Below are 23,464 nucleotides of genomic sequence, written 5' to 3'. Positions count from 1 at the left end.
CAGCGCCCAGTGAACGTACTTTTATGTTTCAACTTTATTTCGCATTTTCTTTTTCGTTCACCGCAAGAAAACACAAAGAAAATGCAAAGGAGTGGAAGAAAAAGCTGCACTACAGCAGCTTGACGGGGTTCCTGCAACCTTGGTTTGACAACCAGTATACAGCATACGTAGTATCAATAGAAAAGGTGCAAAGATATTCATATTCTACGCAGTATATCGGGCACCGTTATCCTGTAGTAAATATCTGTATAAGTCAGACAGGACAGACAGGTGCCTAAATCCTAGACTATCTAAGCACAAGTACGACGTAAAAAAAATAAGCAAAAAAAGTTTTGGCTCGTCGCTGCACTGTCTGCGGGTGCGTTCCGATGTTTGTCAAGTAGTGTGTCACCTCCAGAAGCAACGAAAGTTACACGTGAGGTTATGGAAGCTGACATGATAGACAAACTTGGAGACGGAGTGTGCAAGCACCCATTCAGTCATTCTTCTTCACAAAGAAAAAGAATTTCGGCGCATGTCATAATTCTGCGTTTCCTAAGACGTTAGTGCTATTAAATTGTGTGTTTCTCAGAAAATTAAACCACTTGGAAGAGCGCTCGTAAGTGCCTCAGTGTTCGTCCGTTCTATGCGCGCTATTATTACGATCATGAGTAAGCACTGCTTCAACACGAATTCGGTGTTCGCTTTCACATTGCTCACGACAGTAAGCGCAGAAACATCATGGCGAGGAAATAGACTATAGGTTCCTCAATTTGTACTCACTCCAGGTACTTCAGTGCTTCTTCAGGCCTTTGCTTGAACAAGCCTTCGAATTCGTCACGGGCCCACTGTGAAGAAGGCAGACAAAACTTATTATTAGTACATGGCAGCATATCAATTAACATTTCACTGCACTAATGTATCCAGTCGGGTCAGAGTAAAACTTTGTTGCCGACAGCCTTTAAGATATGTCGCCACCTTCTTAAAAATTTGAGATTTTCACCAACAATTTATAGCTCTGCGTCTGCCTTAAGGAACGCAGATTGAACAAAAATCTTCAAGTATCTCAGAAGGTTTTAACTTATTATGATGTAATTACCAAAATTGCCCGAAATACGTCCATCCTGCCAACAGTGATAGCTACCAATCCCACGGCACGAAAAAAAAAATGGCTTGGCAGTACTATAGCTGCATATGTAGGTTGTGCAATGAACTAGGATCTTTGCGCTATCACCAATATTAAGTATATTATAGTCCACAGAAAAAAGTGTCATTTAAGAATTTCAGAAAGTTTCATATCGATAGAATTCGTAAAATATCAAAACTTCATCGCTTGCAATTATCGTTGTTCATTGCACAGACTAAAAGTGGAAAGTTCGGAAATATTGATTTATTCAAAGGTTACAAGCTCTTGCGCAGTGAAAAACAAATGAAAATCAAGTTTCAAGAAAAGCAACAACATTTTTTGTTTCAGGCAGAACAAGATACCATAAATTTTGAACATTGCCAGATGGGGATATAATTTTCCCTGCACTACAATTCTGAATATCTGTAAATTCTTGAAACATCACACAAAAATCTGTTATTTTTTAATGAAAACACCAATTTAAAGGGACACACCAGAAGGCAGGGGTCTCAAGCTCATCTCAGCTAGCGGGCCGCAGTCACAGAATATGGTCCCGCACGAGCCCGTACACTGAAGATGGTTTAAGCGGGAGATGCGGGGGGGGGGGGGGGGTGAACAAAATATCACCTAACGCTTCCATTTGAAACAAGGCATTTTCCATATCCCATTTGTGGATCGTTTCTGAAGGAGATTTGGCGTCAGTATTCGAGAAACCTATCGGGGCGGCTCTCCAGAATTACTCAAATATTGACAACGATTCTGAAATACAGATATTTTGTCCCACGGTCATGTTTCAACACGTGATGACCACATAGGTTGCCTCACGAAAAAAAAATGCTTGAGACCAGTCCCGGCTCTGTAGCTCAATGCACAAAGCGTTATTAATCGCAATGGGCGAGTAAACAATGCGGGTACCATACTTAACAGTCACAAACATGCTATTTTTTGTGAAGCCCCGGGCCGCATGAGGCCCGCTATGTCAGCGTAACGGACTACTCAATAGAATGACCACAAACCTGCAGCGTATGCTCGATGGCATTGGGGAAGTGCTTGAGCGTGCAGATGGGTATGGACTTCTCGGGCGGGTCGTGCGAGGAGGAGTACGACTCGGACAGGTGGGGAACCACCACCTGGACGTTGCCTTTGGTGCCCAGGGTACCCGACTCGAGGAGAGGCTTGCTCAGTTGGACGCACCGTATGTCGATGTAGGTGCCTACGACGAGACCGACGCGATTCAGTCCCGTATATTAGCTAGCTTTAGTAACAACTGGGTGATTCCACGTAAGATCGAACAAACGATGGCTGGTCGACCTCTTAAATTAGAGTTAGAAAGTATAGCTCTGTATGAGTGTATTGCGGAGAATACCTTTCGAAGCACGAGAAGCTTAAAGGAGTATTGACACGAATTTTAAAAAATTTCGGATCGTTGCTCTAAATAAAAATACTGGTGTCGAGAAACCTAAAACGACTATTGTGGTGCCTGGGAATGCATCGTATATATTTTATTTAGCGCCGCCTTAAAAAGACACTTTCGGTTTCGATATCGAGGGAGTGGCTTCTCAGTGTCGTTTCATAGCAGTGTGACGTCACGGAGATACAGAAACTCGCGACGTACTAGCGGCAAATCCGTCATCTGCTCGTGGTGCACATAAACAACGATGAGTGAATAGTCGTCCAGCGACCTTGACAGTGATTTCTACGATTTAGGCTGCATGCAGGACGCAGAAAACTCGGGGGAACTGTCCTGACTCGTTGGGATAATGTCCTTGCGGTGGGGCGGCTTGCAGATTATCAGCGACGAAAACTTCAAAGTCAAATTAAAATATTTTATACGTGTTCTCCGACTCCAGTGTGTGGACAGCGTTGACACTACATACCAACGAAGCAAAAAATGTCCCTTTTGCGATGTCTCAAAATCGTGTCAGTACTCCTTTAATTATTGCAAAGAAGCCAAAATTTCGCAGAGTTACCGACCTAGACATAAATGGTTTCAAGGAACGTTTAACGCCCGAAAGATCAATGACTGTCAGTCAGATGGACTACTTGTGCTACGCGTGCTTTTGCTACCACTGCAATGAAAGATCTTCACGGAACGCACAGTTTAACGATGATATTCTTATGCCCCCTGAAAAAGAAATCGACGTCATTAACCAGATCACTGCGACTACCGGTGCACGTGCGTTCAAGTCACCCGAGAGGTGTTGCTGTTTCGAACTCAATCGGTCTGAGGACGCGAAAACGAGCTCTCACTGCGCCGTCTCTTACAACGAGCATCTTGGGTGCGCGCGCGCCTGCTCGGCAGCCCCGCGCTCGTGACCGCTGCAGTGACCAAATAATTTCAAAATTAACGTCTTCAGTGCCGGCGACACCTTTTTCGGTACCTGCTGGCCTTTTAATAAAAAGAAATCCAACCCTGCCTGCATTTTATACACTTGCTGGGCAAGAAGTCAGAATTGCCAATCTTTGCCTAAGCGTCCCATTGGAGTGGCCGTAACTATTAGTGCAACGACATTGTGCAAAATGTTTTCAATGATTGTGAAAGCTGATGCGGAGGAGAATAAGTGGACGGAGTTTAAGAAATATGAAAAATTGTTTTTTTTTAATTATCGTCAGAAGTTTCCATTGTTCGGTGTTTTCTTGAAATTAGCCCGATCATATCTCTTTACGGAAAACTTATGTAAATATAAGATTCGGCATTTTTATAGATAAGCATCCGAATAATGTAATGCGGAATTTTTGTCGCTCTGCTACAAGACTTTTTTGAGGTAAAGACCTTCAAAGTAAACAAATTAACGTCTCCTGGGCCAAATTTGAGGTTTTTTATGAAAACATCTACACTACACATAAAAACTAAGAATACCTGAGCAGAAGCAAAAATATGCATATGTTCAGTTAAAGAAATTTCAGCTACCTAACTTTAATATATTTTGTGCAATTCATAACTAAAGTTGGCCAAAACAGCAGAGCGGATGAGCGCTCCACTCCACCTCTTCGTCATTATTGATTTCCTGTGCTTCGAAAAAAATTTTTGGCGGCAAAACAAATTGCAGATCTCTTCTTTCCACTCATCAGGCAATAATATATAAAATTTTGAAATAAATTTAAGACGTCGACCAGCCATCGTTTGTTCGATCTTACGTGGAATCACCCAACTATCATCGCGCTCCGTATGAACTACAACACCACGGGAGCGCGTGGCCGAGCACCCTGCAAGATTGTACAGTGGCGCCGATCGCGGCATATTTTCAACTTATGGGGAGAGAGTTTGGCTGTCCCTGCGAGCGCGCATCGCCCCCACTTGCTTGCTTTCACCTTCGAAGTTATCATTTTCGAACCTGATATCACCGCAGGACAAAACGAGGGCGAGCGCGAAAGCAACTTGTCGTTGATGCGCACTCGCAGGAACAGCCAAACCCTCCCCTGATAACGCGAAAACATTTCACGATCGGCACCACTATACAACCTTACAGTGCGGTTGGCCACACGCTCCCGCAATGTAGCTCATACTGAGCGCGATAGTACGTACAAAAAATAGTAAGTACTGCATATAGTGGCTGCATACCAGTGGGGGGGGGGGGGCGGTTGCGGGGGGGAGGGGAGGCGAAAGGCGGGTTCGACCAACTTTTCTGTACCTACAGGGTCGACCGTACTAAGGTGAAAACCCCGTTATTATTCAAGTATGCAAAACGAGGAACGTTTATTCTACTTCGCGAGTTCAATTTCCGTTATGTGACGTCTCGTCTAACCTTGTCGATAAACACAATATTCATTTTTCGAATCATATACTAAATATCAGCTTCTATGATGTCTTGAATACTAATCACATGTTCACCTCAGATGTGGACGAGCCTGTGCGCGCGCGTGTTTGTATGTATGCGTGTATATGTGCCCGTAAAATTGAAAAAAAAAATCGGGATGGGGTTTGGGCAAAATACTGATATTTCAATCACAATCTTACGGACAACACATCAAATTATACTAGAATGCACATAGAACACCTCAGTAGAATGTACGACGACGGGGTGGAGAACCCTATCAGGTGCTTCCCGCTGCTTCTTAACTGTTCGTTCTTTTTTTCACGCTACCGGATACATAGAAAATGTTGGAGGACTCCTGAGCTTCGCCTCGAGAGGTACAACGTGACAGCGTAATCGGGCGCCGTTCGCATGGACTTTTCATTCGGTAGCTACGCTTCGTTTCTCGGTGGACGCCTCAAATATGCCGCAAGGGAAGGAACGCCTAAGCAAGTAACATTGGCCGTTTAAAACTACCCTAGAATGCTTACTGCGAGGGCACTTGCGAAGGGCCCACTACGCCATAATTCTTCCTTTTGCGAATCAGTGAACTATCCACTGCGCGTCCGTAAGGCAACACGCGAACCTACGCAGCTGCTCACTTTGTTGATGGTTTCGCTGCTGAGGATGATTAAATAAGTCTGAGTGCTTTCCAATGGGCGGGACTTCAAACTCCTCACTCGTTGTGCAATTCACACGTCTTGACGCCTGGCGCGATTCTACGCTTCTGCCACACAATATTGCATGCGAGGAGACCATTTGCATTACATGACATTCGTATAGGGTTTTTTTTTTTTTTTCGGAAGCCGTTCCAAGCGATTGCTTGGCTATTTGGTAGAGTACCTGGCTGCCACGAAGACGGCCTGGGTTCAATTCCTAGTCGAACAATGGTTTATTATTATTTATTTATTTGCATCTATCTCGAATTTTCGATCAGGGACCACGATGACTTTCGCTCACGAACGGCGCTAACACCGACACCGGAATTTCTGCGAAACGAGCTCTATAACGCTATCGCGTTAAAATAAGAACACCAATAAATGACAATGGAGTGGACCGGATCCAACAGCTAGGCTCTGAAGCCCCTTTGAGACGCAGACGAGACAGAAAGACAAAAAGAGCCGACTCACGCGAGTCGACGTTGTCGAGCGCGTTAGCGACTCCGTCTAGGGCACCGAAGAAGTCGTCCGTGTAGATGTGCTCGGAGTCCTGGCCGACACGGTGGCAGTGCGGCACAATGTTCACCTCCGGGTTCATCTTTGCCACGGCCTTTGCGGCAGTGACCGACTTTAATTGCTGGGGAAAGAAGAACATTGGAGACAATTCACGGACGCTTTGAAAGATAATTTATCGATAGTCTTTGGCGTAATTACACGAGCGATTTCCAGACGAGACTTACTCAAGGATCATGTAGGGAAGTCGCTATTACAATACTATTATGCAAGTAAATAAATGGCAATATAATTTTATATTGGCTAAATAGGGCATCGGGATCGTAAGGCCGGCGACCTGAGAGTCGGCCTTTCTTTCACCAGTGAAAACAGGAACGAAACAACAGAAAGTACACGACAAGCTATGACCTCAGCAATGAAATTTTATTTAGAAATAACTGAGTGTATGAACAGTGATTATGAAAGCCATAAGTATCATGTGTAAGTCATCGCACATCCTTCAGCAATCAATGAATGATTTACTCCGTTTGCCAACGAAACATAGAGCTCACTAAGACCCATGTTCTTATTTTTGATTACGTTATATGCGTCAGCAACTACTACACCCCGCCAAAGCAACCTTCACTGATGTTATAATTTTCTCGTTAGCACCCATCAAGCAACACCTAAGGACAACGTAAAAATTCACTCTTTGCCGCCATGACAAAGGTAGCAGAACAACTCTGATATCATACCGGCTCCCATTACCTCGGAGGCTGTGCTGATAAGCCAGGCATTCTGTGTCGTGCATAAGTCACGTGTCACTCCTGGCAGAGTGCTGATAGGGATGGTCCTTTTTTTTTCTAGTCACACCTCGTAACAAAGAAGTTGCGTCTAACAAAAAAAGAACTTCGGTATATTAAAAAAATTCTTGACATATATTCGAAACACTACACATGGTAAGCATACTGCTCATTTAGTTCACAATAACCGATTGTAGCTAGGTTCGATTGTATTTCAGCACTAAAAATGGTTATTTTCGCGACCCTTTCGTTAAGCTATTGCTCCTGCTATTTGAACCATAATATTCTATACGGAGGCTTGTGAGTAGACACTATTTCAAGCTTGGCTTTTCATTCAGTCCAAATTACGCTTATGCTAGCTTTTAGTACTTTACAGAGTGGTGCGGTCAAACCAATGTCGACACTGTGACGAAGCGAGCACGATTACAAAATAACAACGGCCGACCGATACTCACACCGACGTCCCATGGTCGGAAAAGGAACTGCCGGTTCAGGTTAGAGCGCTCGATGATGTCCATGTCCGTGACGTAGATGCAGCCGCCGTCCGTGCCAAGGCCCATCATGGTGAAGTTTTTCAGCAGTTCGCAGCCAATAGCTCCAGCACCAACCTGTGTTTAAATATACCTATCGTACGTGAATACCAAAACCATTGTCGCCCTATGTTCAAACATTCGGATAGTCCGCTTGCACTAAGTCAAATAGGATGGCTAGATGGGCTAGTTGGTATTGCGTATTCAAGGAGCAGTTACAGCGCAACTAGACAGGCGCATCACGTAGAAGGTAAACGCTCTTGTGGTGTGTGTTTCTGCGTAACCTTTTGTATACGAAAGCCTTTACTAAAGAAAGGTGGGAATGGACTTGCTTGAGTTACACTTACCCCGAGTTAATGACAAAAAATTTGCTTTAATTATAGCTGGTGTTTGAGTACCAACGAGCCTCATATAAGACCTTAAGCTACATCACACACTTCATGTTCGCCATGAAGTGTGTGATGTATATATATATATATATATATATATATATATATATATATATATATATATATATATATATATATATATATATATATATATATATATATATATATATAAAGAGAGAGAGAGAGAGTTGAACCACACTCACCAGAAAGTACTTCTGCGATGCCAGTTTCTTCTGCACATCGGCTCCAAAGACGCACGCTTGAGCTGCATACCGCGTCTTTGCCTGGGCAAGAATGAAAACTAAAGCATGAACCACCCAATTTAGTCTATCCTTACACGTCCTTAACTAACATTTGCAACCTGCACCACATCTTGCGCTGTGTGTCCTTCCCTTATCTGCATTGATCATAAAAACAAAATCTTAATGAGCTGCACAGAGCTTTATTCTCATGGGCAACACGTGACCCAAGTTTGATGGACAGCGCACATGATCAACTTCTCCGGGCTCAGCTACATAAGTCGCGAAAAATCCAACATTCGGGGGCCACTTGCACACGATATTCGATTGGTGCGCCCAGCAGTCTCTTCAACACTGGTACGTGCCTCAATTTTCAAGGACTGTGAGCAGTTGTAATTTGACTGAACCACACCTAATACATTGCCACGGGTCATGTGTATGTGTGTGCCAACCTTCATTCGCTACACATGGCCCGAACACGGGCCTTGGAAACTATGATTTCGTGTGGTGCAGCACCTAATTTTGATAGGTTACATGTACACCAAAAGTAACATGCCACGTGTTGAACCATCTCAAGCAACGCGTCCTTCGTTACTAATGGCCACGCATTGTCGAATCGTTATGTGTAAGTGGAAAAAAAGCGGCGCGAAAGACGGAGCACCAGGAAAAAAGGGGGACACAATCAACAGCGCTATTGTTTGTGGCCTCCATTTTTCTGGTGCTCCGTCATTTGCGCTGTTTATTTTCTTTTTCACTACGCCGTACCAACACTCCCAAGCGTCCACTTGAGCTGCATTATGTTTTCAATATACCCCAATTTTCGTAGGCTGCGCAGAGACTCTTCACCAAGAAAGTTCATCAAGTATACCGTACTCTACCAAAGGACATGTCTTTCTTTGGAAATTGGTGCGAAATAAATATGCATTATAGGTGCGTATCCTTAACCGCTCCGTACGGAGCGGATATCATAGTTGAAATTAAGAAGAAGAAATGGCTATGGGCCGGCCACGTAGCACGTCGGCAGGATAACCGGTGGTCATTAAGGGTAACTGACTGGATTCCAAGAGAGGGCAAACGCGTGAGGGGAAGACAGAAAATTAGGTGGGTAGATGAGATTAAGAAGTTTGTAGGTATAACGTGGCAACAGAAAGCACAGGACCGGGTTGATCGGCGGAACATGGGAGAGGCCTTTGCCCTGCAGTGGGCGTAGACAGGCTGATGATGATGATGATGATGATGATCCTTAACCGCCGTTTGTTCCCTGACCCACTCTGCTCTCTTCCTGTCTCTTAAGGTTACACCTATCATTTTCCTTTCCATCGCTCGCTGCGTCGTCCTCAATTTAAGTTGAACCCTCTTTGTAAGTCTCCAGGTTTCTGCTCCATAGGTAAGTACCGGTAAGATGCAGCTGTTATATACCTTCCTCTTGAGAGACAGTGGTAGACTACCATTCATGATTTGATAATGCTTGCCGAATGAGCCCCGTCCCATCCTTATTCTTCTAGTTATTTCACTCTCATGGTTAGGCTCCCGGTTACTACTTGTCCTAAGTAGACGTACTCCTTTGCAACTTCCATTGTCTCGCCACCTATTGCAAAGCGCCGTTCTCTGCCAAGATTGTTCCACATTACCTTAGTTTTATGCATATTAATTTTCAGACCTACTCTTCTACTTTCCGTATCCAGTTCAGTAATCATGAGCTGTAATTCGTCTCCCGCGTTACTCATCAATGCAATGTCATCAGCGAATCGCAGGTTACTGAGATACTCTCCATTAACTCTTATTCCTAATTCTTCCCAATCTCGGGCCCTGAAAACCTCCTGTAAATACGCGGTGAATAGCATTGGAGAGATTGTGCCTGCCTGCCGTACGCCCTTCTTTATTGGGACTCTGTCGCTTTCTTTATGGAGGACTATAGTGGCTGTGGATCCGCTGTAGATTTCTTCCATTATGTTTATATAGGCTTCGTCGATGCCCTGATTCCGCAGTGCCTGCATGACTGCTGATGTCTCCACCGAATCAAATGCCTCCTCGTAATCTATGAAGGCTATGTATAGGGGTTGGTTGTATTCCGCGCATTTATCTATCACGGTTAAGGATATCATAGTTGAAATCAAGAAGAAGAAATGGATATGGGCCGGGCTCGCAGCATGTCGGCAGGATAACCGGTGGTCATTAAGGGTAACTGACTGGATTCCAAGAGATGGCAAACGCGTGAGGGGGAGACAGAAAATTAGGTGGGTAGATGAGAGTAACAAGTTTGTAGGCGTAACGTGGCAGCAGAAAGCACAGGATCGAGCTGATTGGCAGAACATGGGAGAGGCCTTTGCCCTGCAGTGGGCGTAGACAGGCTGATGATGATGATGATGATGATGATGATGATGATGATGATGATGGTGGTGATGATAGCTGAGTAAAGATTGATGTAAGGCGATGACGAGCGTTTCATTAGCCTGTTGAGCAAATGCTAAGAAAAAAAAAACGAAAAAAAAAACCAACTCACCAACGCATTCGCACTTCTTTCTGTAACGCTGCCCGTCTGCGGAAGGCACTCGAGGGCATCGAAGTAGAACCACTGGTGAATCGGCATGAACTTGCTGCTGCATGCCTGAGTAAATTAAAAAAAGAACAATGCAATCACAGATCGTGGGAACCTTCAACTCTGTCCAAAATTCCAATGTTGTCATCTTCCACTGAAGCAACAGTGTACAGGTGGGTCCCGGTACTCAATCGACAATCCACATAAAGTATGAACAAGTATGAATCAAGTACAAGTATACACTCAACATCCATTACGCTGGACAGCTGTTCGAGTTACGCGGACAAGTACCAATTATAGCAAACAATATGTACCTTATCAAATCTCCGCCCGCCTGAATCCCTTAGGAACTACCGAGGGCTATATGCTTACTAAAATTCTTCTCGAAGCTTGTCTTAATTCAAAATAAAATCGAAGGCAATTGACTCTTTTCACTTCCCTTTATATATTTAAAGTGAGGTGTAACCGATGCGTTGCCAATTTTTATTGTTTGTTACATATGACATTTTACATTTGTACTCCCGTTGTTTATATACTTGAAACCTGTGGAATTTTACTATTGAACTGGTATTAATTATCATACTGACACTTTGAAATTTATTTTTAGGTTTATAACTGTGCACGTAATATCGAAGGTGCATCGCACTTCTCTTGAAATAATTCATTCTAGTTGTAGTACTTCTCTACTATTGTAATATGTTAGGAATTTTCTTGTTATGTGATATTGCAAAAAGAAGTTGTGTTAACTATTGTGCTTCCTATTAGCTCTTCACTGTTGCCAAAAACATCTAGCTGAGCAGGAGCCTCTGTCAGGCCTCGAAGCCTTTTGCTCTTACTACCGTTTCGGTATAGGCACTCAAGAAATAAATTGTCTTTCGTTCTAAATATGACAGCTGCCAATCTGGGAAACATCGTGCTGTGTTCCCGTGGCATTTGAGAAGAACACTTTGGGCATACAGGAAACTCGCACTTGTCTGTACTCCGATGCAACTGCCCAGGACACCTAAGCACGACCACCGATTTCCTCCGCAACTAAACAAATAGTCTCGCCTGTGTGCCGGACGGAGGAGTCAGTGGCCGTCTGGCTTATGGCGTCATTCTTGAATGCGTGACCACTGGAGCCGGCTCATACGCATCCGCCTTCCTAAAGTTGTGTCCGACTACAAGTATTTGACATCGCCTTCACCTTCTCTATCACCGATCGCGCCTACATTATTCCAGCGTAGCAGCTTTCACTTCAACAAGGGATATTAAGCAGAATGCTATGTTGGGCTAGTTGATTCATGCTTGAAACGGCACTCTTTCTATCCTTCATTGCTTACGCGTAGTTTTTTGCGACAACACTACTTGTCAAGGTGTACGTTTGGGCTAGTTGGTTCATATTCGCAGTAAAACAGCGCCGGCGAAAACAACAGACCAGACTAGGAGAAGGACACGTGACACAAGGCGACTTGTGTCGCGTGTCCTTCTCCTCGTTTGGTCTGTTGTTTTCGCCGTCGCTGTTTTACTGTACTAGAGAATACTACGTTTCGAGGGAGAGTAAATGCATGCAGATGGTAGCCGCAGCTGAGCTATAGTAAGACGACTTAGCGTATTGCTGCTGGGACATCAACCTTGCTTCATAATTTCTCTTCGTTAAAGTGCACTTAGGCCCCAGCCACACGTAGGTGTTCGAACGCGCATGCAGGCGATGATGAACGTCAGCGTGAGCGGAGGAGGCGCGATCGCGTGTTGAAGCGACGCCGAGTCTACATGCCACGCGCTGACGCGTTATAACGCGTACGTGTGGTTAGGGCTTTAGCGTCCCTAGAAGCGTCACTCTCCGCGCATGCACCATCGCGCGAGAGCACCTTACAACGGTGCCCACGATGGCATTTATTGTGCCACGAAAATTCGTGCAGTTGAGATCGCAATAAAAAATGTAGTAGAAAAAATTACACTATCTCCCGCTAAAGGGGACCATGAGGCGATGCGAAGCCGGAGCACTTGCACGATCGCTTTCCGTTGGCGTTCTTTGGGCATGCTACCGACCTCGCGTCGTGGAACGCGAAGAGGGACGCTACGCGCGTCGTATCTTCCATCTAGCCTGGCCGTTAATTCTCACAGGCCGAACGGGGAACGCGGTCGACAGGCGGGCGAGAGGGGGGCAGCGTAGGAGAGGAGGGAGAAGGGGAGGGGACGCGCGTGCGCTCGAGCTCATCGCGGCGTTGCGCAGGAGAGAATTTCGGCATGTCTAGCCCGCTTTTCAGAGGAAGAGTGGAAAGGGGGAGGGGAGAGGAGAGAAGGAGGGGAGAGGGAAAGTGGAGAGTGGGAGGGGAGAAGGAAAGTGGAGAGGGGAAGGAGAGAGGGTGAGTGGAGAGGAGGTGTGTGGAGAGGGTATGCGCATGCGCAGTAAGGGTGGTCACGCCGCACACCACCACCATCGGATTGAGCTCCGCCTTAATAAGATGCTTCGCATCTAAAACTCTGGTACTGTGATAACTACTCTACAATGTAGGCCTGCGGTAATGTTCAAGCGCTTCGAGTATTCGAACAAAGGTTAGAGTGTTCGAACCCGCTTCGACATGACTTAAATGTTTCCAATGTTTCGAAGTGTTCGAAACGAATGAACAGCCGTATTTTACCGCATGTAACCCACCTGAAATGGTCGTTTCACTGTATTATGGCGCCGCTATGCCTTGAAACCGCCTATTCACAAAAAATGAGCGCTGCCGCGAAGCCACGCTTTATAGTTATGTGTGCGTGTTTCTTGCATCCCGATTAATTTTTAACAGTGTAGCCGTTTAGGCCGGCCTATTCTGTCCAACGTGAACAAAAATCCTCAGGAGGGTACGCGCCACAACAATTGGGAAAGCCCCACTACCGAGTACAACAGGTGCGAGCGTTAGACGAAAACTCTGCTCGGCGAAGGGGAGCACGTGAAACGCGTCAAAGAGAGAGAGAGAAAGCGAGATAAAGAGACACCAAAAGATAGAAAAACAGAGAGCAAAAAAAGAAAGAGAGAGAGAGAGGAAGAAACACAGAAAGGGAGAAAGACGAAACATTTAGATAGAGATAGAGAGACAGAAAGAGAAATATGAAAAGATTGAGAAAGGGAAAGAAATAGATAGAGAGAGATAGAAAGAAATAGAAAGGAACAGATACATAAAAGAGATACAAGAAAAAGAGAGAAAGATATAAATAAAAAGAAACAAAGAAGGCCGCCCAGCTCAGCTCTTCCTTGAGGCTTGGCACCACTAGTGCTAAGCTGCCATAATATTTTTTTGGTTTAAAGGCCCGTTACACGGACTTATACGGGCTATCTGCGGCAAATTTTCAAACGTAATGTTTTTAACTGCTTATTACTAGCCCTATATTAGTATTCAAATCCAAGTGTACTATTCAAATTTGCTTCGAATTCATTAGATCGTAATTACCATTTGCTTCAACTTCGCATCACGACAAAAAAGTATACTCGCACAACCCTACAGAAGTGTGCACAATGCAGAGTGCAGATGGACGTCACCAATATCTGTGCTTGAAGTTTCAGACCTTCTTATGGCATTATTTATTGTGAATTACGTTCTTCAATTTAAGTACTCGGTTTTCTAAGCACTACAGCATAATTACCCATTGTAAACTGTTGCGCTTTAACTCGACATAAGTAATTGATCAATTTGAAAAGTCCGAACTTCTTGAAGAAGGCTGTTGGTTAGGCAAATCTCTTTCCTAACTCTGCTTTACATGCTCGTTGAACTTCCGTGCTTCTAGCTTCTGTAGATGCAAGAACGAGACTTCCGTCCACTGATCTTTTACCATTTGTAGAAAACGGCAAAGTACAGGATCAGCTGGATAAACTGGCCCTTTTTCTTTGTGCAACGATAGTTCTACTTTGCGTATTTCATTCGCAAAGTTGTTGTTTTTTTTTTTAGAGAAAGTTTCCTTGGCCGTAAGAATCTTATTTTTTTTTACACTCGGTGAAAAAAATTGCGCTTTCGAACTGGGCCCAAACGTAGAAATTACAAACACCTTCAATTATCACTTCACCTTCTTTATCCCGCTGAAAATTTGTTTTACTCGTACGTAGTAATTGTAATGTTGAATGCGTGAATAATAATAATAATAATAATAATAATAATAATAATAATAATAATCAATCAATCAATCAATCAATCAATCATTTATTTAACGTGCCCAGGAACAACCGTGAGGTCTTTGTGCAGGCGCACGCAAAAATAAAATCAATAAAAATAAACAATACAATACAGACAGTCTTCAGAAATAAAAAGAGCAAAAACACGTAGACAAAGAGAAATGAACACTAAAGGGGAGGAGTAAAATAAGACAATATGAGAAATATTGAAGGGGAATAAAAAATTAGATTGCACATATACAACTATGCGGAAAGACGGAGAAGGGAAGACTTTGTACACTGTGCCATACTATGTCAAAACAGTGCAAAGCTCGGATAAAAACAGTGATTGTGGACTATGAAAAACGTCAAGATCAAGAAAATTAATATTATAAAGACTTTGTATTCTGTGAACGGTAGAGTGTTGGAAGAAGCAGGCGGGTACATGAAACGGTCTGTTCTCTCTGGTTAACTTACGCGGAATTCGAAAATTAACACAATTGAGAAGTACAGGGCAGGATATGAAACCGTGGACTAGCTTGTAGAGAAATAAGAGATCAGAACGATTTCGTCGGCAGTGAAGTGATGGCAGTGATAATGACTCAGCAGTATTTGAACGAGATCCAGAGTCATTTTAGCAAAGCGATGGTTATATATGCTGAGGAATTTTTTCTGGACTCGTTCAATGGTGTTACCGCTGGATTGAGCAATGCCATTCCATATCACGGACGCATACTCAAGTTGCGGAAGACATATTGCCGTGTACAATTTGTGTAGGGCCATGGGAGACCTGAATTCTCGAGATATTCTACAAACACATCCGAGAGAACGAAGGCCCCGCATAGCAGCACGCTTAACGTGAGAAGAAAAGTTTAACGCGCTGTCAACAACAACACCAAGATCACTGATTTCATAAACCTTGCATAACGGCACAGAATTGACAAAGTATTGAAATGACACGCTAGATGTTTTGCGAGTGATAGACATGAATTTTGTCTTTGCGGTATTTAGAGAAAGGTTATTGCCGTTGCACCATTCGGAAAAAGAACACAAATCTGACTGCAACAAGCGACAGTCGTTAACTGAATGAATTTCCTTAAATATCTTGATGTCATCGGCATACAAGAGGAAAGAAGAATTACGAATGGCAAAAGAAACATCATTAACGTAAATTAAAAATAGGAGTGGGCCTAATACCGACCCTTGAGGGACCCCACTAGTCACTTTATACAAAGAAGAGGTTTGGCCATTTACGGCAACATAACAAGATCTATTGAGCAGATAGCTGTGCAAGAGATTCACAATCGACAAGTCAACGTCAAAGTTCGCAAGTTTAACCATAATCAGTGTGTGGCTGACTACGTCAAAAGCCTTGCTCAGGTCACAGTAGATTACGTCAACCTGTCCTCTCTGAGAAATAGGTGTGGAGATCTGCGTCATGAAACTAGCAAGATTTGTGGTAGTTGAGCGGCCAGCAAGAAAACCATGTTGATTTGGAATCAGTGAGTTTTTCACACTAAAAGACAATATTTTGTGAAGAGCCAGTTCGAAGATCTTTGATGTGGCACATAGTAGAGAAATCGGGCGATAATTAGAAACATCTGTCTTAGAGCCCGACTTAAATACTGGGAAAACACGAGCAGTTTTCCACATGCTAGGAAATGTGGAAGTGTCCAGGCAGTTATTAAATATCGTAGTCAGTACTGGGACAAATATAGTACCATATGCTTTTAGTATGGCGGAGGGGATGCCATCTGGGCCACATGATAAGGATGGTTTTAAGCGCTTAATGCATTCGCTGATAAGATTTTCATCCAGCGACAAAGCACTGGATGAGCTAACTGCCTTGGGCTGTTGTCTGATATCAGTGCTGGAGTCTGATGCCTTATAAACGGATGAGAAATGTGTGGCAAAACAGTCAGCGACGGCATGCACTTCTACCCCATTTGAGTCTAGTAGTCTGAAGGACTCTCCGCTTTTGCTAGACCGTTTACGCACATACTTCCAAAACTCAGCCGGCCTGTCAGAGGCGCTTTTTTCTAAGAATTGAATGTACGAACTATGATCCCGTTTATATAGGCGTTTAGAGAGAGTTCGAAAAAAGCTGAACTCTTCCTTCCACTCGCTGGATGGAGAACATTTAGATTTCCTGTGTGCGTGATCTTTATGCTTCAGTGCACTGATAAGTTCAGATGAGAACCAGTGGGGATATTTACGTTGTTTAGGTGTATACTGGGGAATAAAATTAAGCATGCTGCTCAGTACAAGCTCCGTAAACCGATCAACCTGGTCATCAACATTAGGTTTGTCAGTAACCTGTGACCACTCAACGGTGGACAAGTGATGATAGAGGCCCGTGTAATCACCTCGCTTGAACGCAAATCTTGGAGATTTGTTTACGTAACTGCTGTAGCTCGTTGTTTCGGCTGATGCAGATAATCTTACGTTAAGTGGTGGGTGGAATTTGTCCGGACGTACAAGAGAGATGTTGGAGCGGGAAACTTCAAGGGGTTGATCGTTTGACACACACAGGTCTAAGACGTTGCCACTGGAATTGACGACTGAATTATGTTGCACTAGGGAATTAAACGCCAGAAAGTCCAAGAGCAGGCTGCACTTTTTCTCTGAGAAATGATTGTAATGAGAAAAGGTAAGCGTGCTCCAGTCAATTCCAGGTGCATTGAAATCCCCAAGAACAATAATTCTGTGCCCACTATGAGAAGATATCACAAGTTCAATAGAAGACATGACATCGTGAAACGAGGCAGGGGAAATGCTGGGCGGTAAATAGAAACATCCAATCAACAATTTTTCACGGCGCTCAAGGTTGATTTCTAGCCAGATCGATTCTTCGATAGTTTCTAGGTCTTTCCGTCTAACGGATTTCAGTGAATTGTCAATGGCAATCAGCACGCCACCGCCTTTCTGTTTGGTTTCACTGAAATCTCGGTCACGGCGGAAGGTGGTGTAAGTCGGGGGAAAAAAGTCCGATGAGAGAATTTCAGTGCCGAGCCAGGTTTCAGAAATAGCGATAATAGGAAAACAAGACGAAAGAACATTAGAGAAAAACTCCAGTGTCTTGGTACGCAGACCCCGAGCATTTTGGTAGAATATGTCTACGTTACACGGCACTTTCGTTTCCAGTCACTTGCTCAGAGGGATGAAGCATGTCATCGCGCAGCTCCCCACGAAATGGCTTGAAGAGGCATCCGAGGGGCCACATCGAAGGGTCATTCAGGCGTTGTAGCGTTTCCTCGTCAACTTCGATATAGAATGAAGAATATGACTGGAATCTTGTTTGAAGTCGCCGGCAGGAAATGGGAGACATATCGAATGAAGCAATATGTTTTTTGATGTCAGCAGCAGTGGTGTCCGGGCTCAGCTTCGTAACAAAAATGGCCTTTGGCCGTTGTGGCCGTTGTGGCCGCTGAGCTACAGATATAGTGGATGTCTTCAATGCTCCAAACGAGGCGGGTTTCTTCTTTCTCACACCCTCAGTTACCGCTGCAGAAGAGGCTGTCGCAGGCATCACACTGACACGCTCGGACGTGTCTACGTCACATGGCGGCGAATTCGAAGATGAAAGAATTTTGGACAGAGGCTGTTCAGAGTACGCAGGTTGCTTGGAGGTCACAGATCGGCCAACGGTCACCTGCTCTGGAGGGATCACAGGCGCCTTCACTGACACGGCGGCCGTGCGGCGCGTCAGCTCCTCACGCAGGAAGCGGACCTCTGCACGAAGGGAGGCGACCACACGGGCTTGTTGTTCAACACCGCGGGAATGATCCTTGCGGAGGCGCTCGTTTTCTTCGCGTAGTTGGGATACCTCGTCGCTGAGGAACGAGATTCCCTCCAACGCGTCGAGGAGGAGGCGGCGCAGCCCGGCGAGCTCACCACCCGTAGGGGCACACGTGGAGAGGGAACCGGTTTGAGAGCAGCTGCAGGGCTCATCGCTGCACGCCGCCGAGGTGTCTTCGTTAGGCTTACCAGAAGAACTGCTCAGATCACATAAATTGCAGCAAAATGAGCGCGATCCAGACTTCAGAAGTTGCAGCTCTTCATCAGGCCAGGTTACACACTTCGCATGAACACGTTTAGAACAACTTTCACAGCGGAAAAACTGCTGCTTACCGAAAAACGGGCAGGAGCATAGCAAGCATGCATCCCGACTGGGAGCCATGGTGCGGGACTAAAAATAATAATATATAATAATAATAATAATAATAATAATAATAATAATAATATTAAATCATTTATTTAACGTGCCCAGGAACAACCGTGAGGTCTTTGTGCAGGCGCACGCAAAAAAAAAACAACAAATATGAACAATACAATGCAGACAGTCTTCAGAAATAAAAAGAGCAAAAACACGTAGACAAAGAGAAATGAACACAAAAGGGGAGGAGTAAAATAAGACAATATGAGAAATATTGAAGGGGAATAAAAAATTAGATTGCACATATAAAACTATGCGGAAAGACGGAGAAGGGAAGACTTTGTACATTGTGCCATACTACGTCAAAACAGTGCAAAGCTCGGATAAAAACAATGACTGTGGACTATGAAAAACGTCAAGATCAAGAAAATTAATATTATAAAGACTTTGTATTCTGTGAACGGTAGAGTGTTGGAAGAAGCAGGCGGGTACATGAAACGGTCTGTTCTCTCTGGTTAACTTACGCGGAATTCGAAAATTAACACAATTGAGAAGTACAGGGCAGGATATGATACCGTGGACTAGCTTGTAAAGGAATAAGAGATCAGAACGATTTCGTCGGCAGTGAAGTGATGGCAGTGATAATGATTCAGCAGTATTTGAACGAGATCCAGAGTAATTTTTAGCAAAGCGATGGTTATATATGCTGAAGAATTTTTTCTGGACTCGTTCAATAATAATAATAATAATAATAATAATAATAATAATAATAATAATAATAATAATAATAATAATAATAATATAATAATAATAATAATCAATCAAACGTTTATTTAATGTGCCCAGGAACAACCGTAAGGTATTTGTACTGGCGCACACAAAAAAAACAAAAAAAACAAAGGAAACATTCATAATAAAATATCAGGGATAAAAAACGTTACAAAATTGCGCATATACAACTATGCGCAGGCAGAAAAAAAAATATCAACAGTGTACAAGGCTATGTAAGTACAGTGCAAAGCTCGGAGCAGAACAACGACTGGGAGCTGTGAAAAACATCGAGCTCCATAAAGTAAGCATTGTAAAGACGTTGTATCCTGCCAATGGTCGAATGTTCACAGAGGCAGGCGGTTACATGAAAAGGTCTATTCTCTCTGGTCAGCTTACGTGGAATTCGGAAATTAAGACAGTTGAGCAGTACAGGGCAGGATATGATACCATGCACAAGCTTGTAAAGAAATAACAGATCAGCGCGATTTCGTCGGCAGCAAAGTGATGGCAATGATAATAATCCAGCAGCGTTAGAACGAGATCCAGAGTCATTTCTAGCGAAACGATGGTTGTAAATGCTTAGGAATTTTTTCTGGACTCGCTCAATGGCGTTGCTGCTGGAATTAGGAATGCCATTCCAGATCACAGATGCATACTCTAGTTGAGGAAGACATAGCGCGGTGTACAATTTTCGGAAGGGCACAGGAGAACGGAATTCTCTAGACATTCTGCAAACACAGCCTAGGGTGCGAAGACCCCGCAAAGCAACACGCTTAGCGTGAGCAGAAAAGTGTAAGGTGCTATCAAAAGAACACCTAGATCATTGATCTCACATACCTTACACAACGACACAGAATTGACAGAATATAAAAATGGCACACTAGATGTTTTTCGAGTGAAACTCATTACCTTGGTTTTTGAAATATTTAGGGAGAGGTTATTGCTCCTGCACCATTCAGAAAAAGAACACAAATCAGATTGCAGCAAGCGACAATCGATAACTGAATGAATTTCCTTAAATATCTTTATGTCATCGGCATACAAAAGGAAAGAAGAATTCCGAATGACAGAAGAAACATCATTAACATAAATTAAAAAGAGGAGTGGGCCCAGTACCGACCCTTGAGGAACCCCACTAGTAGCTTTATACAAAGAGGACGTTTGGCCATTAACGGCAACGTAACATAATCTATCAAGAAGATAGCTATGGAGGAGATTCACAATTGAAGAATCAACATCAAAGTGTGCAAGTTTATCCACAAGCAGCGAATGGCTGACAACATGAAAAGCTTTGCTAAGGTCACAGTAAATAGCGTCAACCTGTCCTCTCTGCGAAATAGGCGTGGAGACTTGCATCATGAAACTGGCAAGATTAGTGACAGTTGAGCGGCCAGCGAGAAACCCATGCTGATTCACAATCAATGAATTTTTTACATCAAAAGACAACATTTTGTGAAGAGCAAGCTCAAAGATTTTGGATGCGGCACAAAGAAGGGAAATAGGGCGGTAGTTCGAGACGTCACTTTTACAGCCAGACTTAAACACTAATAATAATAAATAATAATAATAATAATAATAATAATAATAATAATAATAATAATAATAATAATAATAATAATAATAATAATAAATAATAATAATAATAGAGCTATAAGAAGAGAACGTTGAGCTTGTTAGTAGGGATTTTAGTAAGAATAAGTGTTGTCCGGTTCACGGTCCTTGCGTCTGTGCCTCCATGGCTTGGCCTTTAACAGGTGAATCATAACGTCTCTTTGTTGTGCTAACCCTTTGATTGACATTCACTGTGTTAAGCCACTGTGCCAACCGGGGGTCCCGATGCTGGAATTTGACTTTGGCCCCCTCCTGCATATTAGCTAGAAATATTTCTCGCCTGAAGAATCTATAATAAATTGAAGTTGAAACTGAAGCATTGTTTCTTGGCATGACTATGTATGTCCGCCAACCTGAATTGAAACACTGCCTTATGCTATGCCGTTTACGAGACTTGGTTTACCATTTTCCGAGTAGCAGAGTTTAGGATTTACGAAACTTGGCAGGCATGGTTCTTGCCTTCATAATTTCCTGCGCAGCAATGCCTCCGATAGCCGCCTGCATGGGACACAGGGAGCCCGTCGACACACAGGCCATCGTGGTGAGCACAGCCTCGTCCAAGCTCGCCAGTGGTGAGGACATCGAGGCATTCTTCGCTTTGGCCATGCGCACCACCTCAGCTGCATCCTCCTGCGCCGAGAGGAAAGACGGGCAAATAAAATTCGGGGTGTGCAAATACAGCAAACTCTCAGGAAACGGAAATCGCCAACACGGAATGACCAGTTATCTGGAACAGCAGTCTCTTAACTGGTTGGATTCGGCGTCGGCCGCAACGCGAGGTCAAGGAGTGCAGTTAACCATTCAACGAGAACAAGTGATCGCATTGAGCTAGCATTAACCGGTAGGCATAGGTCGAGCAGCAACGGCTTAATAACGGCTACTGAATGCAGTTAAACCTAAGCGGACGTACCTCTATACAACGAATTCGTGGATTTTACGGATCTTTTTTGAATATCCAGCGCGTCCTCATAGAAGCCGACAAATTTGTGACGTCCATGTAATCAAGGTGTCACGCTATCTGACATTAATGTGACGAATCTACGACAATTGCCATTTTTATCTTGAACTGTAACACTACTGAAAATTTCTATGTAGAACGCTTCAGGTTTGTAATTACACGAATAATAAGACAGGAGGCACGTCATGTGGGTAATGCACGTGATCGCGGCGATAAAGTGCACGACACAAGGATGATACAAATGCCGCTACAATAGCTAGTGCAATTTAGCGGAAAGCCGAGACATTTCATGGCTTGACGTTCGAATTAAAGCCTGCCTGCTTCCTCAGTCAACGTCCTTCGTTTTGTGCGCGTCTGTATTAGGCTTATTCCATTCTCGGTGTGGCGACATGCGTGTCTTTCTTAGGTGTCGACTCGCTGTGAACTATGGCCAGAAAACGCAACGTTTTGTCTCTTGAAGACAAACTCGCCATTGCTAATCCGATTACTGAGGGTGAGGTGAAGGATGACAATCCTGCCCGATTCAATATCCCAGCAAGCTCAAGGAAAGTGTCGCAACACAGGGAGTCGGGCACAAGTTACGAGAAAAAAAGAAGGCTAAAGACATCTACGTACACCGATGTGGACACGGCTATCTTCACGTGGTTTTTCGGACATACGAGCGTGAAACGGGCCCTTGAATGGGACGAACATGAAACGAAAAGCTAAGGGTTCTCGGCCACGATGCCTTCAGGGTATTTACCATGCTGGTTGCAAATATTTAAGAGCCAGCCCATTGTCGCCGTAGAGCTATAAGCGGCCTCCCCTGAAAGTGATGCCTCTACTTCGTGGGGGGCCGAGAAGCAGCCTGAATGCTATGAGAGGATCTATTTGTACTCCGGCAGCGCGATAGTTTTCTTCTTCCAAACGTTGTCAAAGCGCGCGCTGGCGATTAAGGACAACGACTGTCGTGGCGGCAACAACGGCAAACATGCAGACTCCGCGTGATCGTTTTGCTTTGTACTAAGAACTGCACTAGGTGTTGGAAGTTTTATCAAGTTTATCGCTGGATGCGTTGCGCCGTCCCGTCACCTCACGGGACAATGAGGACGCTTTGGTTTAGTTTCCTTGGAGCGCCGCGTTAGACCAATCCTACAGCAAAAGACAGAGGATAAAATCGAGTAGGCCGTTCTTTCTTTTCAATGTCTGGAATATTGTGCCCGGGTTTGGCACAGTCGTCTTTCGACTTGTCTTCTGCATGATCTACGCCTGTATTTATTAGAAAACTGCATGTAACAAAAACTGAATTTCATGATAAATTGCGACCT

The 23,464-nt window shown here is 44.0% G+C and overlaps 1 protein-coding gene across 1 annotated transcript in view; it reads right to left on the bottom strand.

The window, feature by feature from the left end:
• Positions 1 to 23,464, bottom strand: part of LOC119402027 (ubiquitin-like modifier-activating enzyme 1) — a 70,035-nt gene that overhangs the window by 18,179 nt on the left and 28,392 nt on the right. The window contains exons 10-15 of the mRNA XM_037669092.1: positions 10,515 to 10,619; positions 7,976 to 8,056; positions 7,309 to 7,461; positions 6,030 to 6,195; positions 2,122 to 2,318; positions 763 to 827 (exon numbers count right to left, since the gene is read on the bottom strand). Coding sequence (XP_037525020.1) covers positions 763 to 827; positions 2,122 to 2,318; positions 6,030 to 6,195; positions 7,309 to 7,461; positions 7,976 to 8,056; positions 10,515 to 10,619 — 767 coding nt within the window. The remainder of the gene's footprint in view (positions 1 to 762; positions 828 to 2,121; positions 2,319 to 6,029; positions 6,196 to 7,308; positions 7,462 to 7,975; positions 8,057 to 10,514; positions 10,620 to 23,464) is intronic.

Source organism: Rhipicephalus sanguineus, chromosome 8 (genome assembly GCF_013339695.2).
Source record: "Rhipicephalus sanguineus isolate Rsan-2018 chromosome 8, BIME_Rsan_1.4, whole genome shotgun sequence".
In the NCBI taxonomy this organism is placed as follows: domain Eukaryota; kingdom Metazoa; phylum Arthropoda; class Arachnida; order Ixodida; family Ixodidae; genus Rhipicephalus; species Rhipicephalus sanguineus.
Note: the sequence above shows the minus strand (reverse complement) of the source record. Positions and strands in the feature narration are given on the sequence as shown.